Genomic DNA, 22,141 nt, shown 5'->3' with positions numbered 1-22,141 from the left:
TAGCCTCATGAAGAGAAGTGCTTATACATAAACCATGAGCGTCAGATTTAGCGTTGCAGGTCTGTGACCAAATGGAAGCAGTACTAAAACTGTATTGTATGCCATGTTAGGGTGGTGTGTCTTGCAGGAAGGAACCCAAGAAGAGGGTTGGGCTTGTATTTGCAATGTCATGAAATGTTATGATTAAGGGGATGGTGCCACAGGCAGCCAATGAGATTGTGGGGATTAGATTTTCTTGTACATGGCTAAACCATTTCATTTGTATTTTGGGTGATGGCTTGTAAGGGAACATGAGGGAACTGTGGGTGTGTGTTAACTGTGAAATGTATATATACACCGTATCCGTTCTGTGGTTCAGGGAGACTCAGGTTAGTTCAACTGCAAGGAGTTGTCTAGCCTCTCCCCAGTGGCCGTTGTGAAATAAGCTTGGTTTAATGACATTGTGCATTCACTTCTTGTGAGGTGGGCTATGTAAGAGTTCAGGGACCCGAGGTCAGTCCCGATACCTTCCAAGAAATCCTACATAATGGATATTATGAAGAATAATTTTAATTAGAGGTTTTCTTCAAGACTTCACTAGCTGACAGATTAACTCTTATTGTGGTTTAATGAAGCTCTGACTTGGTATGGAAGTATGTTATCCTCCTGGCAGGCACAAGTTTTTTCTTTGCCGAGTCTGGTCCTCCAAACCTGTGCTTCGTAGCTTATCATTAGTGCCCTGGCCCCATCACCTGCTGGGAGTAAATGGCCTCTGGTGGTCATTAGACTCTTGTGTCCCCAGGAAACTGTAACGGAGCAGGTGCAGGTGCATAGTAGTCCTTAATGCCATTAAGATCGACTTGGATTGTCTCTCACATCTACTCATCCTCTTCCTAGTGCACTCCTCTTCCAACGCCATCCTCTCTCCAGCTCGGTAACACCAGTTATCAGAAATGTGGAGACTGGCTGCCTTTTGAACTGTGGTCAATTGGGCGATAGAGGCAATAAGCACTCATTGGTTCACCAGTGCCTTCCAGGCTTGCTTGTCCCCAATTGATTCTGGCCCCTTCCACACACTGCTTCCCCTTTGTGTAAACCCACCCTATCCTTGCCTCCAGATGAGGGTAGTTGTCTACAGATTTAGTGTGCCCTTCATGTTAAAGTCAGGCAGGAATGTCAAGGATGCTGGCTGACCTAGCAATCTGGCTAGGATGTTTGTTGGGAATTGGCTGTCCCATCTCAGATTGCCTGAGATTTCTAGCCCAGTTATAGATTCACTGCTGGTTAGCTGCAGTGGACACGCGTTCTAGACTCTTTGCCAGATTTGGCTGGAGTGCATGACCTCTACAGGTTCTTCAGTTTGCCACATCCAGGGGCCACACGAAGGAGCCCTGCCTCCAAAGAGCTACAAAGCCTCCCAGTCTCTCTTGGCTGGTGTGTCCAGAGCGACTGTCCAGTGTCTCCTCAATTCACAAGCCTAATTTCTCTGGTCTGCCTCCTAGTCTGCAACCTGTAATGAACTATTGCGCTTCTTTCTTTCTTCTTTCTTGCTAACAGTTTATCCATCAGCTGTGATTATTGGACACAGAGGCTTGAGCCTCATTACTCATGATCTCGTGTTGAGTGTGTAGTCATGGATTGGATTTCTTCATGGTCTGTGCAGGCTTGTCACAGTAAGGCTTGTTTCAAAAAGTATTTGCTGTAAGGGGCCACAAGTAGCGGTCAGAAGGGTTTCCAGTGGTGGCAGCGCGTCTCCTGATCAGAGGGTTTGTGTTCTGATCCATTCCTTGGCAGAGGTCTTGCTCAGCTTCACTAGATGTTCGTCCAACATCTCGCTGTCCAGTTCTCTGTGACGGTCAGCTGTCCTTGTAGAGGAGTGGAGCTCCAGCCACTATCAGCAGGGCCTTTTTTAGGACTTTCTGAAGACCCCGCCGGTGTCGCCCCGGGCAGGTCATCCATGCTGGGGAGGTATACGGCAGGGTAGGTCTGATGTAGACGTTGATCTTTGTCCAGAGGGGTATGGCCTTGGTCTTCAAGAGTGGGTAGATCACCGCCAGCTGTCCTGATGCCTTCTGCTGAGTCTTCTCAATATGGCTGAGTTCTTTTTATAATAAATCTAATTAGCTTGATTAACTGTTAAAAGGTTCCGATTGGTTATCCCTGCTTTCACTTTACTTACAGAACCTAAATGGGTAGTCTCCCTGTTATCTTGCTCCCCTTCATGTGTCCTCTTCCTTTCACTAAAGTCCATCAGCTGGCCATGATCAAGTCATCCTTGTCAGTAAGGGAACTTTATTAAGGCTGGAGGAACAGCGGTTGAAGGCTTAAAACGCGATCAGAAATTTCAGTCCGATGGAAGAGGCAGCAGTACCTTGCGGCTACAAAGCAGTGGAGGGGGGTGAATGGGTTAGGGGTGGACTCTGGGCCTCATTACGAGGATGACAGTAACGCACCAGTGCTACCAGTGGGTTGCCACCAACCCTGTAACACTGGCTCCCACCTGACATCCCAGTGCTACCGGGATATCACAGGCGGCTGCAGTACAGCTATTTGCCATTCCCATGGAGTCCCACAGGAAACCTGAAGCACTGGCACTGTTCTTAACGGTGCCGGTGCTTCAGTGAAAAACATGCCGGTAAGGGTCTTAACTCCCGGCAGGTCAGGCCTGCCGGTAGTTCAGTGCCCCTACCGGCATACTTATAGTTTGGCGGTTTGGAAAGGGTGCCGGTACATTGCTACTGGCACATTTATTTCCAGACCGCCAAACTTGTAATGAGGGCTTCTGTCCCTCCAATGGCTCCATGCCAGAGAGCAGCATCAGGGAAGCAAAGTGAGCACTCAGGAACCTCCAGTCAATACAGGATTTGTGCTGCAATCAAAAATGGGAATGCTGAAGTTAGAAACAGGAGCAGCAAGCCTACATATTTCTGAAGGGGTTAAATTGTGCGCATCACAAACCATGACAATAGAAGTCTGCACCATGGTCTGAGAAAGAGGCTCACTTTCCCTAAATCTTAACAGTATATATATGCTGGAAGTTTTACAAATTAACTACCTTTCAGGTTAGTAAACATGGAGGGACCTGCGCATGAGGAAGGCCTCTGGGGATCCCCCCATAAATCTACTCCAGGCAGCACATCTCACGATGACTGTCCGCCAAATGGGGGTGGGGTGTGTGGGAGATTAGGGGGATTGCCCAATGTGGCTTTGTCAGACCAGATTGGAAGTTCACATCATTGTGAATCTGTAACTGGTCCAATGCTGGACAAGCTAATCAACACACTTCAATAATCATACACTTGCAGACAACTCACCACAATTTGCTGGTGGTGTTTCTCCAATTCATAACCTCCAAAATGCAGCACTGCTGGATTGGATTGTAGGACCTTGTTTCTGAAAAGTTTTGTGTAAATCTCTACAAAGCAAATGAGAAAATAGCATTGTTAAGACCCATCTACAGAAGGAAAACATTTGAAACAAAAACAATCACTATCAAAGTAATAATGCAAAAACCAATCTGGCATCTTCATTTACTCAACCATATCTTTCTGAAGAACAAATTACCGTTGCATTGCTCCGTCTGTTGGCTGCAGTTCATTCCTTGTATTCTTAAATTTCAATAAATTTCATGCAATAACTTTTGTGGAATGCAGATGCCCTGGCGTGTGGCCTAGGAAATAGGGGATGAAGTCTTATTTAATTGGAAAAAGCAGTTCCTCAATATCAGTCCTCCTACCACTGTTTTTGCTCATGTGCTGATGACCTGCCAAGTGTCCAAGGTTGGTAAGACCAATGCAAACCAATCACAACTCTCAATGCAACGTCGCCTTGTAACTGTTGCAGTAGCCAATTATCTGTTGTTAAAATGATGTCTTTCTTACCTTTATCAATTTCGGGATGGTCCAAGGTGTGGCCATCAGATGGGTATGTCCAATGAAAAGACTAACCCGTATATAATCCCTCAATCCCGTAGGTTTTTCTAACAAAGATTGTGATGTGACGTGGTCTTTTATTAAAACCTGATGTTCTGTATTGAGAGGACGAGAGAGTTGGAGATTTGTGTGCTTATTGCTTTCCCTGCTTCATGTGAATTGTTAATAAAGCAGACTTTGCCATTTACTTTGACTATTTCCGTCATTGAGCACAGAATTTTCCAGCCTGTTTGTACCGCTTGCAATAAAGTCATTTGGTGCCCCATTACATATGGTAGCAATTCGGATGGTTGGCCACTACTCTCTGATTGTCGAAACCCCCCTGCTACAAGCCAGAGTGCTGCGGAGTGACCTGTGGAGAACAGTGAATCATGCGTGAACTGAGACGGTCGACTGGAGTCAGTCAAGATCCCAGGACACAGGGGTTGAGGACACAGGGTTCTTGGTCACATTGGTCATTGACACTTTATTTAGGTATACAAAGGGACTCAAGGGAAGGTAGAGTGTTATTAGGAATTTGGGATGAAGTAACCCTTAACCTCAGATTCAGAAATCAGATGTTTCACCAGGCCAGGATGGAGGGATTGGAATCATGGGGAGAGGACTCTAGCATCTGGGCATTCTAAACTGCATTTCATCACAGAAATTGAAGCAGTAACCTTACGTTGAAGGTGCTTCAGAGCAAACAATCAGTTGGCAAGAAAATTACAGAATTACTGAGTCATATGAAGTTTAGGAGTTTTAAAAAAGGAGAAGCTCAAAAGACCTACTGGTGGGAACACAGCAGTTTATATTTTACATGATGTATTTAGTGTAAGCGCCTGTAAGGAAAAAACACCCCACCACCACAACCTATAGCCATCTCCTATTTTACCTTAGGCTGTTCCACACTCCACACTGGAGTCTTCCATACTTCCCCTTTTTCTTCCAGACCACAAAACAAGAAACAAAAAAAAAAAAACACAATAAGCATCACCTCCCCCCGAAGCAGATCAGAGGGGTGTGTTTCCGCCACCCCCCCTCACTCCCACCCATGTCCCTGATTCTGAGAGAAAGAATAAACTGTCAATTACAGAGATAAATCGGAGTGTTCTCCATTTACACAGTGGTAAACACAAAAAATGTGTCTCTTCAGTCCATTTGCCATGCTGCTCATTTTCACTTGCTGTCAATTTCAAGAGAGTCTCCCTTCTCTGAGGTATCAGTTTCAAGAAAAATAAACGTTTCCTTTAAAGGTTCACAAGTCTTTTAGAGGTAACTTCCCCAGCACTCCCAATCTCTTCCTCATTAGTCCAACTGATATTGTAGCGGTGCTTCTTGTGTCAGTAACTAGTATCAGTCTGTTTCCTCTTGTAAATTGGTACAGTGTCATACCAGCCGCTGTGACATACTACTTTATATTGCAGTGGCAGAGAGCAAGGAGAGCAGTTTGGCACTGGCTTCACCGATGAGTACTCAAATGTGTTACCACTTCCCCTTGGTCTCTGCGCTCTACACTTATTCCCTACCAATCGTCAGAGCTTGCCTCTCCCCAATGCTATGCTCATGCTTCTTTGCACTGTGGACTTTTCTACTCTGTATAGGCCATTGCTTGACCTCTAGTTCCTAGTTTTTCAGCCTTTTTGTCCTCGCTCTTGCCGGTTGATATTGCCCTCCTCCCTTCAGCACTTCCCCCATCAATCAACTTTTTCTACCCATCTCACCATAACGCTCCTCTGCACCCTCCTTTCCACTTTACATCTCCTGCTCCGTTCACCTACTGTGATGAATCCTACATATCTCTCACTAAAAAACTGCCTAAAGTCTCCTCCCAGGTGGCCAGGGAAAGGCAGACTTGACCCTAAGAATTACAGGCCGATCTCCAACACCAGATTTATCATGAAATTCATTGACCGGACCGCTTACTCCCAGCTCAACTGCTTTGTAGAATCCAATAAACTCCTTGACCCCGCACAATCAGGCTTCAGACCTCGACATGGACCAGAAACCACTCTGATCTCGATCTGAGATGATCTCATGGTCACAGCAGACTCTGAGGGTTGCGCAGCGCTGATTTTCCTCTATCTCTCTGCAGCCTTCGACTCCGTTAACCACTCAATCCTCCTTGACCGCCTCCATGCACTAGGAATCCATGGCTCGGCACTCAAATGGATTGCCTCTTTCCTCAGCAACAGGAAACAAATAGTCTTCCTCTCCCCATTTTGCCTCAATTGCTCGCCCTGTGAACACTGGAGTACCCCAAGGCGCTTGCCTATCTGCTCTCCTTTTCAACATCTATCCGACCACTCTACCAGGAATCACCTGCGCATGCAACCTCTCCTGTTACAACTATGCCGACGATATCAAAATTATCCTAAAAATCCCCAAGACAAGCACCAACCCACATCCGGACCTAGAAGCTTGCCTCAATGATATTGACCGATGGATGACAAGTAACCACCTCCTTTTGAAGCCTGATAAAACTGAAATCATGGTGTGTGGCAATACTGCCCTTCTCCCACTTCCCGCTCCTGTGCTGTGACCACCCCCCCCCACCGCCCCCTCCCCTTGGCCCACCAACCCCTCCCAAAGCTGCACTATGGACTCAGGTCTAACCCTCTCCCGTCAGATCAATAATGTTTCAAAAATATGTCACTACCACCTTAGACGCATTTTTTCTTACCTCTCCTACCACTACAGACTTGCTGCTGATATGTCGAGACTGGACTATACCGACTCCTTATACCTGGGAGCACCGGCATACCAACTCAACAAACTGCAAAGAGCCCAAAACGCCCCTGCCAAACTCCTCCCCGCCCTGGGACACAGACCACATCTCACCTGCTCTCCGGCCCCTTCACTGGCTTCCAGTCGGATGAAGGACCACCTACAAGACCCTATGCATTACCCGCCAAGCAGTGCACAAGACCGGCCAGGGTACCTACATGAGAAGATAAAACCCTACCTCCCATCTCGCATCCTAAGATCAAGCACTGCCCTCTTTCTAGTGATTCCAACCTCTAATTCTGTCAGGATCAGAGGATCCGCCTTCTCAACCTTGACCCCAACTCTGGGGAACTCACTTGCCCCTACATGTTCGGCACACCAAAGACTACATGGCCTTCCGCAAAGCTCTAAAAACCTGGCTCTTTCCAACATGACAACTATGACCATCTAAGGCCGCTGAGACCTTGCAAACTCATAACAAATTTTAAAGATAACCCAAGCAATGACACCACTAAATACGCCTACTAAGTGACTAATAAGCTTACTCTGAACGCAGCAAATGCAAATCGTGCACTTGAAATCCGGAATAGCAAGCTCGTTAGATCAAAATCTCCACCCAGAAACTCAACCTCTTATATCACTATGCTCACTCTTTACTCTACACCAACACACAATTAGAGCAGAGCTACACCTTCTCGATCAATTTCGGCCTAGCTACTCACATACGAACAATACCCCATGACGACCTCAGCAGCATTTTGATAAAACGCAGCTATAGCCCACGAAAATCGGCCTAGCTGTACACAACTGTCGTACACAGGCCTAACACAGCCAGGACCCAGTCTTGGTGACCATCCTCCAGACTGCACACATTCTACGGATATCAATACCAACACACCTAATGCTAGGATGCAGTAACCATCAGGCAATCGCACCAGCTGCGCACATAATCGGTGCACCCAAGCACCCTCCGACACCTTACTCTCTCAACTGACCTGAGGGCGTTCAACCTACCAGCGCTTTAAGGTCATACCAATGGTATATAAAGCGCTATATAAATGCCAAATAACAAATTAACATTAACCTCCATGCAAAATGCCCACATTATAGAGTCAATATAAATGCAGCAAAGAAATAAACCATGCTCACATGTTTTGATCTCGACACGTGTTGAAAAAGCTTTTGACAGGGTGGAGTAGTACCATACCCCATGCACATTTTGATTCACTAAGAACTATGATGAATTACAGCCCTCAATAAGGCCCAGGCTACTGCAGTTGTAAATGTCAAGTTCTCTCTTTTCAGTCTCGAAAGGGGAATGAGAAAGATATCCCCTCTTCCACTTGCTCTTCGCTCTCCCCCATAAAACATGGGCCTGTAAAATTCTTTAATCTCCTGATACGAAAGAGATTCCTATGGGTGAGGTGGCAAACAGGGTAATCCTGCTAATGGCTGTTCCGAGTTAGCAGTTACCACTTTTTGTGGGTGTGGTGGCAGACGTTTGGGACATTTCAGACTACAAGATTAACTTGGGGAAAGAAGATTTTCTCTCTAGACTGTGAGGACCTGTCACTGGAAGGGTTGGAACTCCCTCAGACTCAGATCATGCACACACAAACTCCTTATGGATTAAACTTCATGGCCTCTGCTCAACATTAATACTGGGGTAATATGGTCCACCACAGAGTGATACATGAGGTTTGCAAAGTCTCTGCCACTTTCATTAATGGGAAGAACATTTTTAATATTGTCTTACTCCAACAGATTCTCCATTTGTTCTAGATACTTCCCCTCTTGATCTCAGACTCAAATTTCAAGAAAACGACTACCATGCATCACCGATAAGGAAGCCCAGGAGCAAGCTTGAAATTGGATTATAATAACAAAGCAAATGAGGACTGCCATCACCCAAATGTAAAACTATTTCTGGGCTTTATGCCAATACAACTGGCTACAGTCTATATATATATATATATATATATATATATATATATATATATATATATATATATATATATATATATATATATATATATATATATATATATATAGATGGGAAGCAGGTGCAAGTGGAACTAGGTCACCTGGCCTAAGCCCCTCCCGCTTGGTGCCTTCCTGGTTGCTGCTCTTTTTCCACCCTTAAGGAGCCCTCCAGCCTCTTTTCCTTTGCAGATGAGGAGCAGGTGCAAGTGGAGGTCACATGGCCTAAGCCCTGCCCACCTTCTTAGCCCTGCCTCTTCCCTTCTTTCCCCACTTCACAAGCCCTTAACTCTTATGTCAAGAGTTTGTGAAGTGAAGGGCAGACGAAGAAAAGGGCAATTCCTGTTTGGACCTGTTCGGACCTGGAGGACCCAGGGCCCGAACCCCTGCTCAGACAGCAGGTAAGTATTGCTGTTGTTTTGTCCCTTACTGACTCTGCTTACACTGCCTGTATTTTCTCCTTTATATTCCCCTCTCATCTAGGTCCACTTTCACCGATTCTTATGTTTTCTTTTTTTGTGGTTTTGTATTCACCTCACTGACTGCCCTGTCCTTTATTGTACTGCTGTTCTGTTGCACTCTTCCTTCCTCCAGGTTCTCATTTGCCTACTACTTTGTCCTTGTTGTTTTTGTTTTTTTCCTCTAAGCAAATTGTTCACTTAGCAAACTGTTGTACTATTGTCTGAGCCCTTGTCGTACTGGTCAATTGTCTACTATTGTCTCGTCCCTCTTTGTCTCGTTTGCTTGCAGCCCTCCCTGTGTCTTTCCCTAGTGTCTTACCCCCGCCAGCCCCCTCTTCATTTCTTCTCTACCTACCTACTCTATGGTGCTCTCTGTTTCTTCTATCTTTTCTAACTGCTTCTCTATCGGCTATCCTTCTCTCCTCACTAAATCTGGTAGGAAGAAGTTTAAAAAGGACATCCTAGTCTCCAACCAAGGCCTCCCTATCGCGGACACCTATACCAGTGCTTCCTCTAGGCAAACCCTCACCGACATCCGTTTTGTCGTTCCCTTGCCACACCTATGGACTCTTCATATGGTTTCTGTGCTTTCTCCTTTATCTTCTTCTCCCATTAATGGTGGCACCCGGTTGGAGGCTCTCCTGGCTCCCTTACACTCCTCTAAGGTCTTTCTTAATATTTACCTGAATGGAACCGTCTTGGTCCAAGGCCCTCAGGCCAACCTTCTCCTCTTTGATAGACGCTTCCCGCGCCTCATCAATTTCCTGTCTTCTCCTGCTGTCCCCTCTCTTCCCTCCACGGCTTCCTTGCCTCCCCCGCTGTCCCCTCCTTGGCTACCTTGCCCTCTCCTCCTTCCTCTTCTGGCCCCCCACGGGCTTCCTCTACACCTCCGCAGGGCGTACCTCCGATTTGTAACCCTCCCCAGAAATCTTTGAAGGATGGCAACCTCCTCCATATTGCCCCTCTCAACTCTCGCTGAGCTGTCAAACATTCCTCTGACATCTGCCACCTCCTGGAAGAGCTGGACCTCGCTGTCCTCAGTCTCACCGAGACATGGTTCATGGCCAGCTCTGTCGCAAGCTTTCACACTCTCCTCCCTGATGGCTACAAGATCCTCTCAGGTCCAACCATACCAGAGAGGGTGTAGCCCTAATCCTCCTGGAGTGGATTCCTGCCTCTGTCATTCCTACGCAGGCCTACTCCTCTTTCGAATGCCTTGTCTGCAGGCTCTCTCGCTCTCCTGGCCATTCCCTTACTGTGGCTACCATTTATCGGCCACCTGGTCAGATCTCATTCTTCCTCTCCGAGTGGGCAGATCTCTCTTCCTCCCTCCTGGTCTCAACCACTCAACTCCTCCTTTTTAGAGACTTTAACATCCACATGGATGCTTCCTGTCCTTCCTCTGGACTCTTTCGTGACCTTTGCAACTTTCTCTCTCACTCTCTATCCTCCCCTCTGGCCCGACTCATTCTGCAGGGCAGACTATAGATGTTCTGATCTCTTCAGACTTTCCCCTTTCTATCCCTCCCTCTCACCACTCCTCTCTCCTGGAGTGATCACTTTCTCCTTTCCTCCCATCTCAACCTCTCTACCCCTCAGGCCAAGCTAACCCCAGCACTGCCCCATCTGACCTATGAAGCGTGTGTCAGTTAAGGCTTTTGCTGCCACTTTCTACCCCCTTCTCCCCCTTTGGCTGACTCACAACCCTGACACAGCCCTTTCCATGCTCCACTCTGCTATATCTGATACTCTTGATGTTCTTGCCCCTGTCATGAGGATCCGCTTGAAGCCCAAAGCCAAGTGAAACTCCTGGTACGAGTCAGACCTCTTCACCCTTAAACAAAAGTGCAGGGTGGCTGAGAGGAAATTGCGGTAAATCCGGTAAATCCTCTGACAAACTGGCCTGCCGCCTGCTCCATGGGCAATACCGGCTCTCTGTCCGCACCAAGAAGAGAGCCCACATCCAAGCAAGCGTTTCTGCAGCATCCAACAACTCGGCTGAACTCTTTAAAATCTGCAAGGAGCTGGCAAATCCTGCTGCAGTCTCTACCTCTCCTGTCCCCTCCCAGACCCTCTGCATGGCCTTGCCTTCTCATTTTATCTCAAACTCAGGAAATCCTGGCCTCTTTCTCTCCCTAAGCTCCCTCTACTCTCTGCTCTTCCTCTGGCCCATCTTTGGCCACCCCTGCTCCCTCCTCTGCCTTTCCCCTGTTCTCCCCAGATGAGGTTTTTAGACATGTCTGATCTATGAAATTCTCCTCAAAACAGGTGCTCCCCTGTTCCTCCAAAACCATCAAGGACCACATGGACACCCTGGCTCCTAATCTGGCTGACTTCTGCAACCACTCTTTCGCCACTGGAGTCTTCCCTTCCCCCCTGAAGCACTCTCTTGTGCAACCTCTTAAGAAACCCTCAGCCGACCCCTCCTGCCCAGCTAACCATCGCCCGATCTCCATCACTCCTTTCCTGTTCAAACTCCTGGAAAAGCTTGCCATCTCCCAGTGTTACGCTCACCTGGCTCCCACATAGGTGTCGATCTGGACTGGACTGCTGCGATCTCCACCAATGTGACGCGTAGGGCCGAGATGACGGACTGGACTGGCCCACCTAGCTTCGTTTGCTTGGCCCGTAGGAATATTCTTCTGCAAGTGGAGAAAGGGAATTAACCACCCGTGGAGTTGAGCGTAAATCCCCCCCACCCCGTTGTTCTCCCCACTGATCACCTTGGATGTCTCCTCCAATAGTCTCACCTGATGATTTGAAAAGATGAGCTCTCCATCCTGCATTGAGCGCAGGGGCAAGTAGATAACCAGTTGCTTCATTGGCTCGAAGGAATTGGCGAGTTCCAGGACAATATTGACTCCGATATTCCCAGCAAGATGCCGTAAGTATGTAGTTCTTAAGAGTTCAAATGCCTGACTTTCACTCTTGTCCGATTCCTTGCAGGTTGCAGCTTGACCTTACTGAAGAGTTCCTCGTGGCAACCGGTAATGTTCTGGTAAGGATTTGTATTATCCAACACAGTTTGATAAAATAATGTCCATATTAACCTGTTGCTTTCTCCCTTATACAGGCGCTGAGAGAAAGTATGAATTCTCGGGGAATAATGCCTCCGGCGGTAAAATCAGGTAAGTCTTTTGTGGTGAGGAGGGTTCCCCTTGTTAGTCCCTTGTTTCACCTTGCTGTCCTTTTGTTTCCCCTTAGGGGCCGGGGTTCGGCTAGGATGCAGTGGAAGCTGTGCCGACCCGTGACGAAGAATAGTACCTCGGTGGTAAAATCAGGTAAGTCTATGGGGGGCATTCCTCTGTGTATTCCCTTGGCTCACCTTGCGGTTCTTGTCTTCTCCTTAGGTACCAGAGTGCGGCGGGAACATGCAGGAGGATGCGGTGAAATGTGAAGATGCTGCGAAGACCGGTGAGTTCAGCGCGGCGCTACAGCATGCGAGGCGACGCGCATAAAATAACTTCTTTCTTCTAGCTCAAAGGCACGATGAATCGGGAATTCAGGTAAGGATCAAAGGTATTGCTCTTGTTCTAACCTATTCTCCTTCTTTCTCCCTTTTTCTAGGAGCTCCAAACTCGAGGCGGGCGTGGCAGAAGACTGGATGCAGACGTGCAGGCACAGTGAGCGTTACGCTGCTGAATGCAGAATAACGCGAAGCGTGTGCTGCTCTTCGGGCGTGGTTTAAATAACCTCCAAAGTAGTCCCAGGTAAGTATTCCTCCCCAGCCCCACCCGAGTAAAAAAATAGTCCCTAGGTAAAATAGCCTCTTTTGGCTTGGAGCTCTTGCAGCATGGTCTGCATCAGGTAAGTTTGCAGCATGGTCTGCATCAGATAAGTTTGAATCTATAAGCCTGGCGCCTATGGTGCCAGGACTGCACCCAAATAGCACCTAGCAGGGGTTGTTGGGCTTGCTTGGGGTAACTTGATGCCTGCTTCGGGGGTTGCTGGACTTGGTCTGGGTCCCCGGGGGTAGGCATCATGACACCCAGCTTAATCTTCACACTGAATCTGTTGGTTGCCTCCATGACCATCAGTCAGGCTTCAGAGCCGCCAGAATCATGGAAACTGCTCTCCTGAACATGCGTGAAGACCTGCTCTCCAACTTCAGTTCTAATACCCCCCCGTGTCCTCATCTTACTTGATCTCTCTTCTGCCTTTGACACGGTCAACCATGCCATCCTGCTCAACCGTCTCTGTGATAACGTGGGTATCACCGATAAGCCATGTCCTGGCTGACCCCTTTCCTCTCCAATCGATCCTCCCAGGACCAACTTGGGTTCTTCCTCTCCTCGATCTCTCTCTCTACCTGTTTTGTTCCCCGGAGATCTAACCTCTCTCCATGGCTGTTCAACCAATACCTGGCACTTCTTGCCCACCGTATTGCCGCTCTCTGCCCCAACTTTCAGTACTATGTGGATGACACTCAGGTCATTTTCATGCCCCCATCTGCCACCTCTTCTCCATCTCTCATTGCTGACTGTCTGTTTGCTATCCAGGAGTGGTGTGCCACCAATGATCCCTGCCTTAATGCCAGTAAGACTGAGATTCTCCTCATCAGCACACCTGCACCTTCCTTTCCTGTCACTCTCTGGCCGTCCTCCCTTGGCCCTCTTCCTGCTCCCATCTGCGAGGCTAAGAACCTCGGGGTCATCTTCGACTCCACACTCTCCTTTTCTCCTCACATCTCTAAGAATTCAAACTACCAACTGCACCTCCTCAGAGGTATTCTTCCTTTCCTCACCTTCCCACAGAAGCTCACCGTCTCAAGAGCTCTGGTTCTCTCTAGGCTGGACTACTGCAACAGCCTCTTTCTAAATCTGCCTGCTTCCACTCTGCGCCCTCTGCAACTCATCCAAAACAGGACTGCAAGACTTGACCAACTCCTTCAGGGCCAGTCTCTTCTCCAAGCAACAAGTTGGTGGTAGATCTCTTTCACCCGCTGGGGCCTCCCTCTGGAACAGCCTCCCTGCCTCTCTGAAACTTGAGGAGAACCAGCTCCGGTTCTGGAAGCACCTCAAGACCTTATTCTTCGCTTCTGCTTTCTCTCTTCCTCTCCCCTGCTGAACCAGTGGTTGAAATTGAAACTGCACTGGTCAGCTGGGTACCTTCTGATGTCTGGCCCAGGACCGCTCCCCGCCAATTGCACTCCTGCACTGGTTGCCCCCCTGGCAACCCTTGCACTCGGGTCTGTTTCTGTATCCCTACAGTCACCTACCAGCACTTGAAACTTGATGTCTGCACTTACCATTGCACCTGCCACCAGCCGGCCTCCCTTTTTTATTTGTTGGTTTTATTTGTTCTACTGTGTAATCCCATGTACTGCAATGCCCACTCCCTTTTCCCCTCACACTCTCCCCCGCACTTGCAATCTCAATGTCACCTGGCTTAGTAAGATCGTTGTCAGTCTTCCCTTTGTTACCCCTCCCTTGCCTTGAAGCGCCTTGAAACACTTGTGTATAAGGACGTTATAAATGCCATATCATAGTACCAATGAGAGGCCCGTCTAGGTTTGCTATGAACAGCATCTTCGACTGGTTTTCAACCACAAACCTCCTAGTTCAAGGTCACTAGTTAGAGCATAACTTGCTTTGGCGTGATATAAATAAAATAACATAACATAATACAATGCGGTGGCACTTAAGCAAAGTGTATCCTAAATCCCTCAGAAGAATATATCCATGTAGTTGATAGCTAACCATCAATAACAATATATATTTCCCAGTTGGTTGACATTACAACCTGATCAGAAACCTACAATCTTCCTTTATTCCTTAACAAATACTCCTAAATAAACAGAAAATATTTCTGTCTCGTGGTGTAGTCATTTGTAGATGCACAGCTCATAGAGGGATTAAAGAGACAAGAGCAGCGCAAAAGGTAATAATAGTTCATCAAAATTCACTGATTTTCCATTCAGGTCCGCTCACATCCTACCTCACTCCCATAATGATTCTCCACACAGAGGTATCCATTCTCCACGTCTGAGCACTACCTCCTGCCACACATCAGATCATGCTCTCCCTTCTTCCAGACTGTGCCACACGTTGCTGTGGCACTACACTGCTGTGTCCACACAGACACATGTTTCTACAAACATCAGCAACCCCTCACAGTGGTTCAACAATCCAGAGACATGCGGTTTACTTGGAGCACCATCACGTAGATAATATTATTGGATATAAATCTCAACAAGTTTATATACAGGTGTGATTAAATTGTGGCTCAAATAAATGCCAGAATCTTAGTTGCACCCCGATTGTTCTCCTAGAAGCAGGGGGCTGTCGATATCTTTTCTGACAAAGGGCCATGAGATCAAAAATCTGTCCCAACAGGACTGTGAAACAAATTTGGCGGTAACCCAGGGCACTAATGTGACCTAATCCATTTAGCAAATCGTAGTGTTTTTCTGACAGGTCATGTATAAGGCCAGGCACAAATTCAAGTAGTATGCAGCACAAAAATACTTACTTGAGTCCAGTAGATGATTTGGCACATTTCCTTTCTTGGGTTCCTCTACTAGACTGTCCAGAAGGAGAGCTGGGACTTTCTTAAATTTGCTTTCCAGGTTGCCAAACCCCAAAGGGAATGATTGGGCCACCGCCATGTTACCAGGACAAATGTTATCCCAGCTGCACAGTCACAATGCCCCCTTTAACAAAATAAAACAAAAAGACATCATGAGAATCTGGATACTGTAAATAATTGACATACCGTAAAAGCAGAATAGATTCGACAACAGAAAGTGCCTACAGGGTTCCATGTGATATATGAGACTAAATAAAGTTCACCTCAGTATTGATACTTATCCAAAATCAACATATTGTATGCTTAGAGAGGCACAGCTTCACCTCACTGACTAGGCCGAAACATGTGTCTGGAGTTGCTGTTAGTACTCTTGTTCAGAAGAGAATTGCCTAGCAGTTTGGTGCTGGACTGCCCATGTGGGTGGGACCAGACTGATATGTAAATGGATACTTCTCTGTTAAAGGTACAGTGAGCTAAAACGTGGTTGCAGACCCTACCAAGTGGGCACCTTCCCAAAGAACATGTTATTTGGCCGTGTTCGTTCTCGGCAGAGGGGCTCACATATCCCTTTTTGTGCATTAAATAAACACATTGCAACTGAAGCAAAAGTATAGCTTTGCATCGATAGTCTATGCAAAATACCAACTTTCACCCTTTTTCCAATGATTTTTGTCCTGCAACCGCACAGTTGAGCTCTTCTCTCGGTCCTTCAGTGGTTGGCTTTTACGCAGTGTGCCTTTGCAAGCAAATGTACAATAATCTTCCTTCCCTGAGGACTTGTCCAGCTGGCCTCAGCCTCAGAAGTCGAATCCTGAACCAAAGGAGGTTGAAGGAACCCAGCCATGCCGACCATAGCTTCTTCTCCTTTTCTGCTCCTCTGGCTTAGAGCCTCAGCCCGGATGACACAATCTTCAACAATCTTTCTATCCAAGGACCTTACAGTCCCCCCTGCACCAGTGTGTCATCACCAGAACCCTCAGTAGTGGACAGTGATCGTCTCCTCTAACCTCAAAACCGTGCTTTGAAGAACTGCATTTTGGACCCAATGTTTGCTCTTCCAGATCTCCTGCACTACTAGGGAGTCCTTTCTTCACTTGACCTTTCATCTCTGGGTCCCCTCTTCATCACCAAGTGTATTCTGTGGTCTACACACTACCACAACTCCATAAACTGCTCTTTTGGGCATTTTCAGAAAAGGTAACTTTTTGGCAAACGTCTACCTAAATCCACATAAACAGGTGGCCTATCTTGCCCCTGGACACTCTTTTTGGCATAGTTAGGGAAAATATTTTGATCACATGAAATTCTCCCTTCTACAAAAGGTTCTTTGTTAAACCGAAAGGTCCTTTGTTGAACTTTTAAGAACTCTTTTGAAACCATTTCTACTTACCTCTTACAATGTTGCATTTATTTTAAGAAGTGCATTTACCTGCAAATATAGTGTTTTATCTTGTGCCTTTTTCTATATAAAAGAAATAAGTTTATGAAAATACAGTGTGTGGACATTCTCTCACTTGGTATTTGTGAAAAGTGTACACTGCATCCAGTATTCACCCCACTCACCTCCAGAGATTTAATCCTGGAATTTAATCCCGAACATAGGATTTGAGGAAGATCTCCCTAACACATATCAGATTAGTCTCAAGACTCACAATGGGTTTGCTCTTAGAGAATCTTGTCCCATAGGAGACTGCATCTTTTATGGGAAAGTAGACTAGTTTTTGAGAAGTATTTTACTTATATGTGACACAAGTTGTTTTAGTTTTGAAGACTATGTTGGCGGGACGGGCAGCCGACTTAATTCTCTTAGGATGTGGGAGATGTGGTCAAATGTCTTAGTTATCGTTATGAGGTGTGCAGCAGAGTATTGAATGGCCTTGAGATGGGCCAGGTGTGTGGTCAGGGCGCTGGTGATGTTGGAGGGGGCATTTCATCCATTGAGGTGAGAGCTGCAGGACCTGGACCTTGGTTCTGAAATCCTCAGGTGGAAGGAAGGGTTTTATATTCTGGAGAAGAGCTAGTTGATACCAAGCAGCTTAGGTTTTTTTTGTTGCTATGCTGCCGAAAGGAGGGATTACCGTCAATAATGTAACCAAGTGATTTGGCACATTTGGCTAACTGAGGTTAGATTCATAAGGTGCATAGCATTCAGCCAGCCGTGGATTACCTCTTTTCTGGTCTAATAGGGTACATTGTGCTGTAGTGGAATTGAGTTTCAGGTAGGTGCTTTTTATCCAAACTTGATGAAGGTGAGGTCTTTTGTGAGGCATGAAATGTCTTGAGTACAATTTAAGTGAGATATCAGAGTTACTGAGTAACGGTTCCATGTCATAATGTCCCTGTAAAAATGCAGTGCCTTTTCCCGGCGACATTATGTCTGGGGACATTATTACCGATACCTGAGTAACGACCAGAGTGGTTCCATATATTGATAGAAGATCACTAGGGAGAGTACTGATCCCTGTGGGATACCCCAGGTGACCGGGCGACCATCAGATGTGAAGTTAACCATTTGGAATGCTTGGTATCTGTCCAAGATGAAGAAGATAAACCAGTTGAGGAGTGCGCCTGTGAACCCAATGCTATATGCAAGCAGGCAGAGGTCAAGGCAGACCAAGAGGAAGGGGTCCCTTGAATGTATGATTTAGAGTGCATCACTTATGACCTGAATGGGGTAATTGTCTGTGCTGTATCTTGGTGTAAATCTGGGTTGAGAGTCACAGAGCAGGCCATGTTGGTTAATCATATCTTGGAGTTGGTTGGCAACTGCCTTCCCAATTAATTTACAAATGAAAGGAAGGCTAGTGGACTGCCAGTAGTTTGTAAGATCACCTGGGTCCAGAGTGGGTGTTTTAGGAAGTGGACAGAATAATTCTTTTTTCAAGGTGCTTGCACAGATACCATGATTGAGAGGCAGTGGCTATTTGGAGGCGGTGGAGAGGGTGGATACTGAGAATTGTTTCATGATGGTAGAGGGAAGGACCATCATTCTTGTAAGAGGTAGGATTAGGGACCAGAGATTAATAGTAAGGTCCTTGTGGGTAAGGTGTGTAATAGTTGTCTGGGGTTGTGTTGCACGAGGTGGGGTATGGCGTCTGGTTTTTATCTATGTTGGTGATGAAGAAGTTGTTAATTACATTAAATGTAAATGTCCCTCAGGACTCTGAGATTACTGGGTCTGGCAACCATTTGCCTCTCATCCTAGAACAATGTCTAAACCAATACTTTGTTTTTGATGCCCATTTCTTTTATTTTGACCTACTTTATTTTCCACTGGCTATTTTGACCAATCACCTTTATTAGTCCTATGATCAAGCAGGCACTACACAACATCGCAGTAAGCATGAAAGTGTCTAACATCTAGACATCCAATCACAGGTATTACTGAGAATTCAGACAAGCTCTTGCCTGTCAGAGTAATGTGTCAGCTGGTTTTGCATGGGAAAGGCACATAGGTAATGTTGCACAAAAAAGTAGATTTGTGTGCCGTTTCTAAGTGTAAGTGTTGGGCTTTGTTTTTAACTGCCAGCAACATAGCAGGTGACACTTCTTTGTATCTCAAAGTCCCAGGTAAGTGGCATTCCATACTTAGTGTAATGTGGTAGGTCCAGACTCATCACAGAGCCTTCCATAATGTTCCTTTTAGCACAGTGATGTGTGGCGGTGTTGGATCAACAAACCACTTGAGAGTAAAGTTCATTTTAACATTTATTTGTACACAAGGACGGCTGGAGAGAGGCATATGAAGATGGACATTATTTAAAATGAAGCAGCTCAATTAAATAGTGTCAATTGCTCTCGACTACTGACGGAACTATGTATTCCTGCAGGTAGTGTTTGTTGAAACACGGATCCTCAGTTACTCCTCCAATGCAGAGGACACCCCTCCAATCCGCATGCTATACCCACCCCTGCACCACCTACACATTGCTGTGTGTTCTGTGGGTGACAACTTCAACCCCTGGTCTCCTGGCCCACTCCCCTTCATGGTCCACTCCCCTGGCCCCCCTCTCCCACATCCTAACCTTTCCCCCACCCATGCCTCACCCCACCTTACCTTACCGGTTTTCCGACACACTTATACCTGGCCCTGCTCCTTACATATGAATGCACAGTAAGCACATGTGCTCATTCCCAACAGGCCAATGTTTTGGCAAAGGTAGCCTGTCAGGGAAAACATTTACAACGAATGTGGGCAGAATACTGCTGACAATCACAAACACCTGCCAAACTCTCTGCTGTAGCCTACAGGAAGTGCTTTCCAAAGTGCACCCCATTATGTCCCGATTCGTGCCAGTAACTCGGGGGTAGCGTTCAATTAAAACTTTCTCCTTGCTGAGGGCGTGGCCAACAGCGCAATGGGAAAGACGCGAGTCTCTCCGGCTCCCGCGACCGCTAGACACATCCTGGTAAAAACGCCCGATTCCTGCACAATTTAAGACTACAAACACTCCTGACGGGTGTCGGACACCCCCCCCCCCCCCGAGTACAAGTGGGGTGGAAAGCAGCAGAAACACGGAGCTGTGGGCACGAAGAACTCTGAACGGGAGCCAAACAGCCCGCCTTAGAGATGGCCGCCTACGGGTGTAAACGAATACACTGAAGCCGGAAAGCGGGGCTGCACTGCAGCGGTGCCCTGTTGCCCACTGCCTGCTGGCAGCATCGGAGGCGGAGCTCTGGCTCGTGGGCAGCCTCTGGCGAGCCTGCCAGAAGAACGAAAATTCATCGCGCCTCCGCTGGTGCAAGACGCCCTGGGCCCTGTTGGCCGTGTCCCACAGCCGACGCCGGAGGAAGGAGAGCGCGCACACCCCAGGTAGCGCCACATGAAACGAGCCCGGGTACTGCCAGTGAGAAATAACTAGCGGTGACGAGCGCACTGGTCCGATCGGGTGCTTGGTGGACCTGCGGTGCGCTGGGGCACAAGAGCCCACCAACAGCTGGACTCGGCAGGGGCCCAGAGGAAAGCGGCATACACACCACCGAGGAGCGGGGCCTGGTCGCCTACACTGTGGCCTGCGCGCAAGGACGCCGGTGGCCCCTGACAGGGGGGGACTGCAGGAGGTAAGAGGACAAGAGCCCCGCAGCGAGGCACAGCCTGGACCCCACCCCAGAAACAAGCGGGCGGTCCTGGGGGGAGGCGGTGAGGCCAGCAGCCCTAACAACCATACTGTCACGCCGCCTGTCCTGGGGTCTCCTTACCCGCTACGGCGTTCCCCGTCCTGGAGGTTGTATCCCCGCTTTCGGCTTCGAGGTCCGGGGCTGTCCTGGGTCTCGGGCGCTTCCGGGTCTCCTGTGCGCACTGATTCGCGCATGCGCGGGCGTCCACTCTCCGCGCATGCGCAGTGCGTAGGATGCTCGATGCGGGGAGATCTGCGGCTCAAGCCTCGTTATGGGTTATCCAATGCCAGGGAGACGGCACAGCTTGCATTGCAAGCCTCTCAGGTGCTGGTGGGCCTATTTAAGGGGCCCTGATCCTTTCCACACCGCGTCTCAACCACGGTTTGTACGGATCGTGTTTTCGCTACCCTTGTGTTGCCTTCTGGTTTCCTGTTACCTTCCTCCTATCTTTGTTCTGCCTGGGGCTCCCCTGTCTCCTGTAATATTCCTCCCGCTCCCTCCATCCTGCTGCCTTCCTGGTTCTGCATTCCCACTGGCCCTCCTTGTTCTGGTCCCTGTCTTTCCTTCCTGCCTGCCCGGCTCAGTCCTTCCCGTTTCCATCTGGCCCTGAGTTCCCTCTGCTTTGTCAGTTCCTATTCTTATCCCGTTCCATCAGCCTGCTCCACTTGCTGCCTAGTCATTGCTCCTGGAGGTTCTGTGTTCCTTCTGGTCTCCAGCTCTTCATCAGTTACAGTCGGGATCTACCTGCCTCCTGTGGACCTTGAACTTCTACTCGGTGGTTCCCCCTGCCAGTGCTTGCACTGTCCTGACGCCACGCTAATCAGGGGTGAGCCAACTCGTGGCGTTGGGAGCTGGTTCATCTCCAATCCGGTTCCATTCGGGCTGGTGTTGGGCTGGTTCCCCGCGCCATCATTCACGTCTCTTCGGATCATCTGACAGCCTGGCCTCATCATCAAGGAATCCAGCCGGACGAACAGGTACGCAGCGTTCTCGAGACGCTATTTATAACAGATTGAGACGCCTTTCTTCTGACATTCCGGACTCTACGATGGAAGAGGATCCGGGTCTTCGTAATGAGCTTAAAGCGCTTCGTGCCGAAATGGCGGCACTCCGTCAGGAGAACGTAACCCTACGCCAAATGGTTACACAGAATGCTGGTGCCGTTCCACAGCCTGAAGGTCCTATGGCTCACACTGCTCCCATCAAGTTCGATGGAGATCCCCGCCGTGTGGGTGAATTCTGTAACCATTGTCGCATACACTTTCTCTTCCGTTCTTCTCACTTTACCAATGACAAGGCCAAGATCGGATACATATTGGGCAACTTGTCAGGAAATGCGCTTGCCTGGGCAACTCCTTTTGTCGTTACCAATAACCCGATCCTGAGTGATTTTTTAGCCTTCGAGAAGGCGTTTCTGGATGTGTTTCAATCCCCCAA

The 22,141-nt window shown here is 47.9% G+C and overlaps 1 protein-coding gene across 1 annotated transcript in view; it reads right to left on the bottom strand.

Moving 5' to 3' along the window:
• Window positions 1–22,141, bottom strand: part of CFAP221 (cilia and flagella associated protein 221) — a 988,124-nt gene that overhangs the window by 844,911 nt on the left and 121,072 nt on the right. Inside the window, exons 2-3 of the mRNA XM_069616611.1 lie at window positions 15,530–15,710; window positions 3,294–3,394 (exon numbers count right to left, since the gene is read on the bottom strand). Of these exons, the coding sequence (XP_069472712.1) occupies window positions 3,294–3,394; window positions 15,530–15,665 (237 nt within the window). The 5' untranslated portion in view covers window positions 15,666–15,710. The remainder of the gene's footprint in view (window positions 1–3,293; window positions 3,395–15,529; window positions 15,711–22,141) is intronic.

This window comes from Ambystoma mexicanum, chromosome 9 (assembly GCF_040938575.1).
Source record: "Ambystoma mexicanum isolate Mex_15411 chromosome 9, UKY_AmexF1_1, whole genome shotgun sequence".
NCBI classification, from domain to species: domain Eukaryota; kingdom Metazoa; phylum Chordata; class Amphibia; order Caudata; family Ambystomatidae; genus Ambystoma; species Ambystoma mexicanum.
The sequence above is the reverse complement of the archived record's forward strand: the minus strand, read 5'-3'. Positions and strand labels throughout refer to the sequence as shown.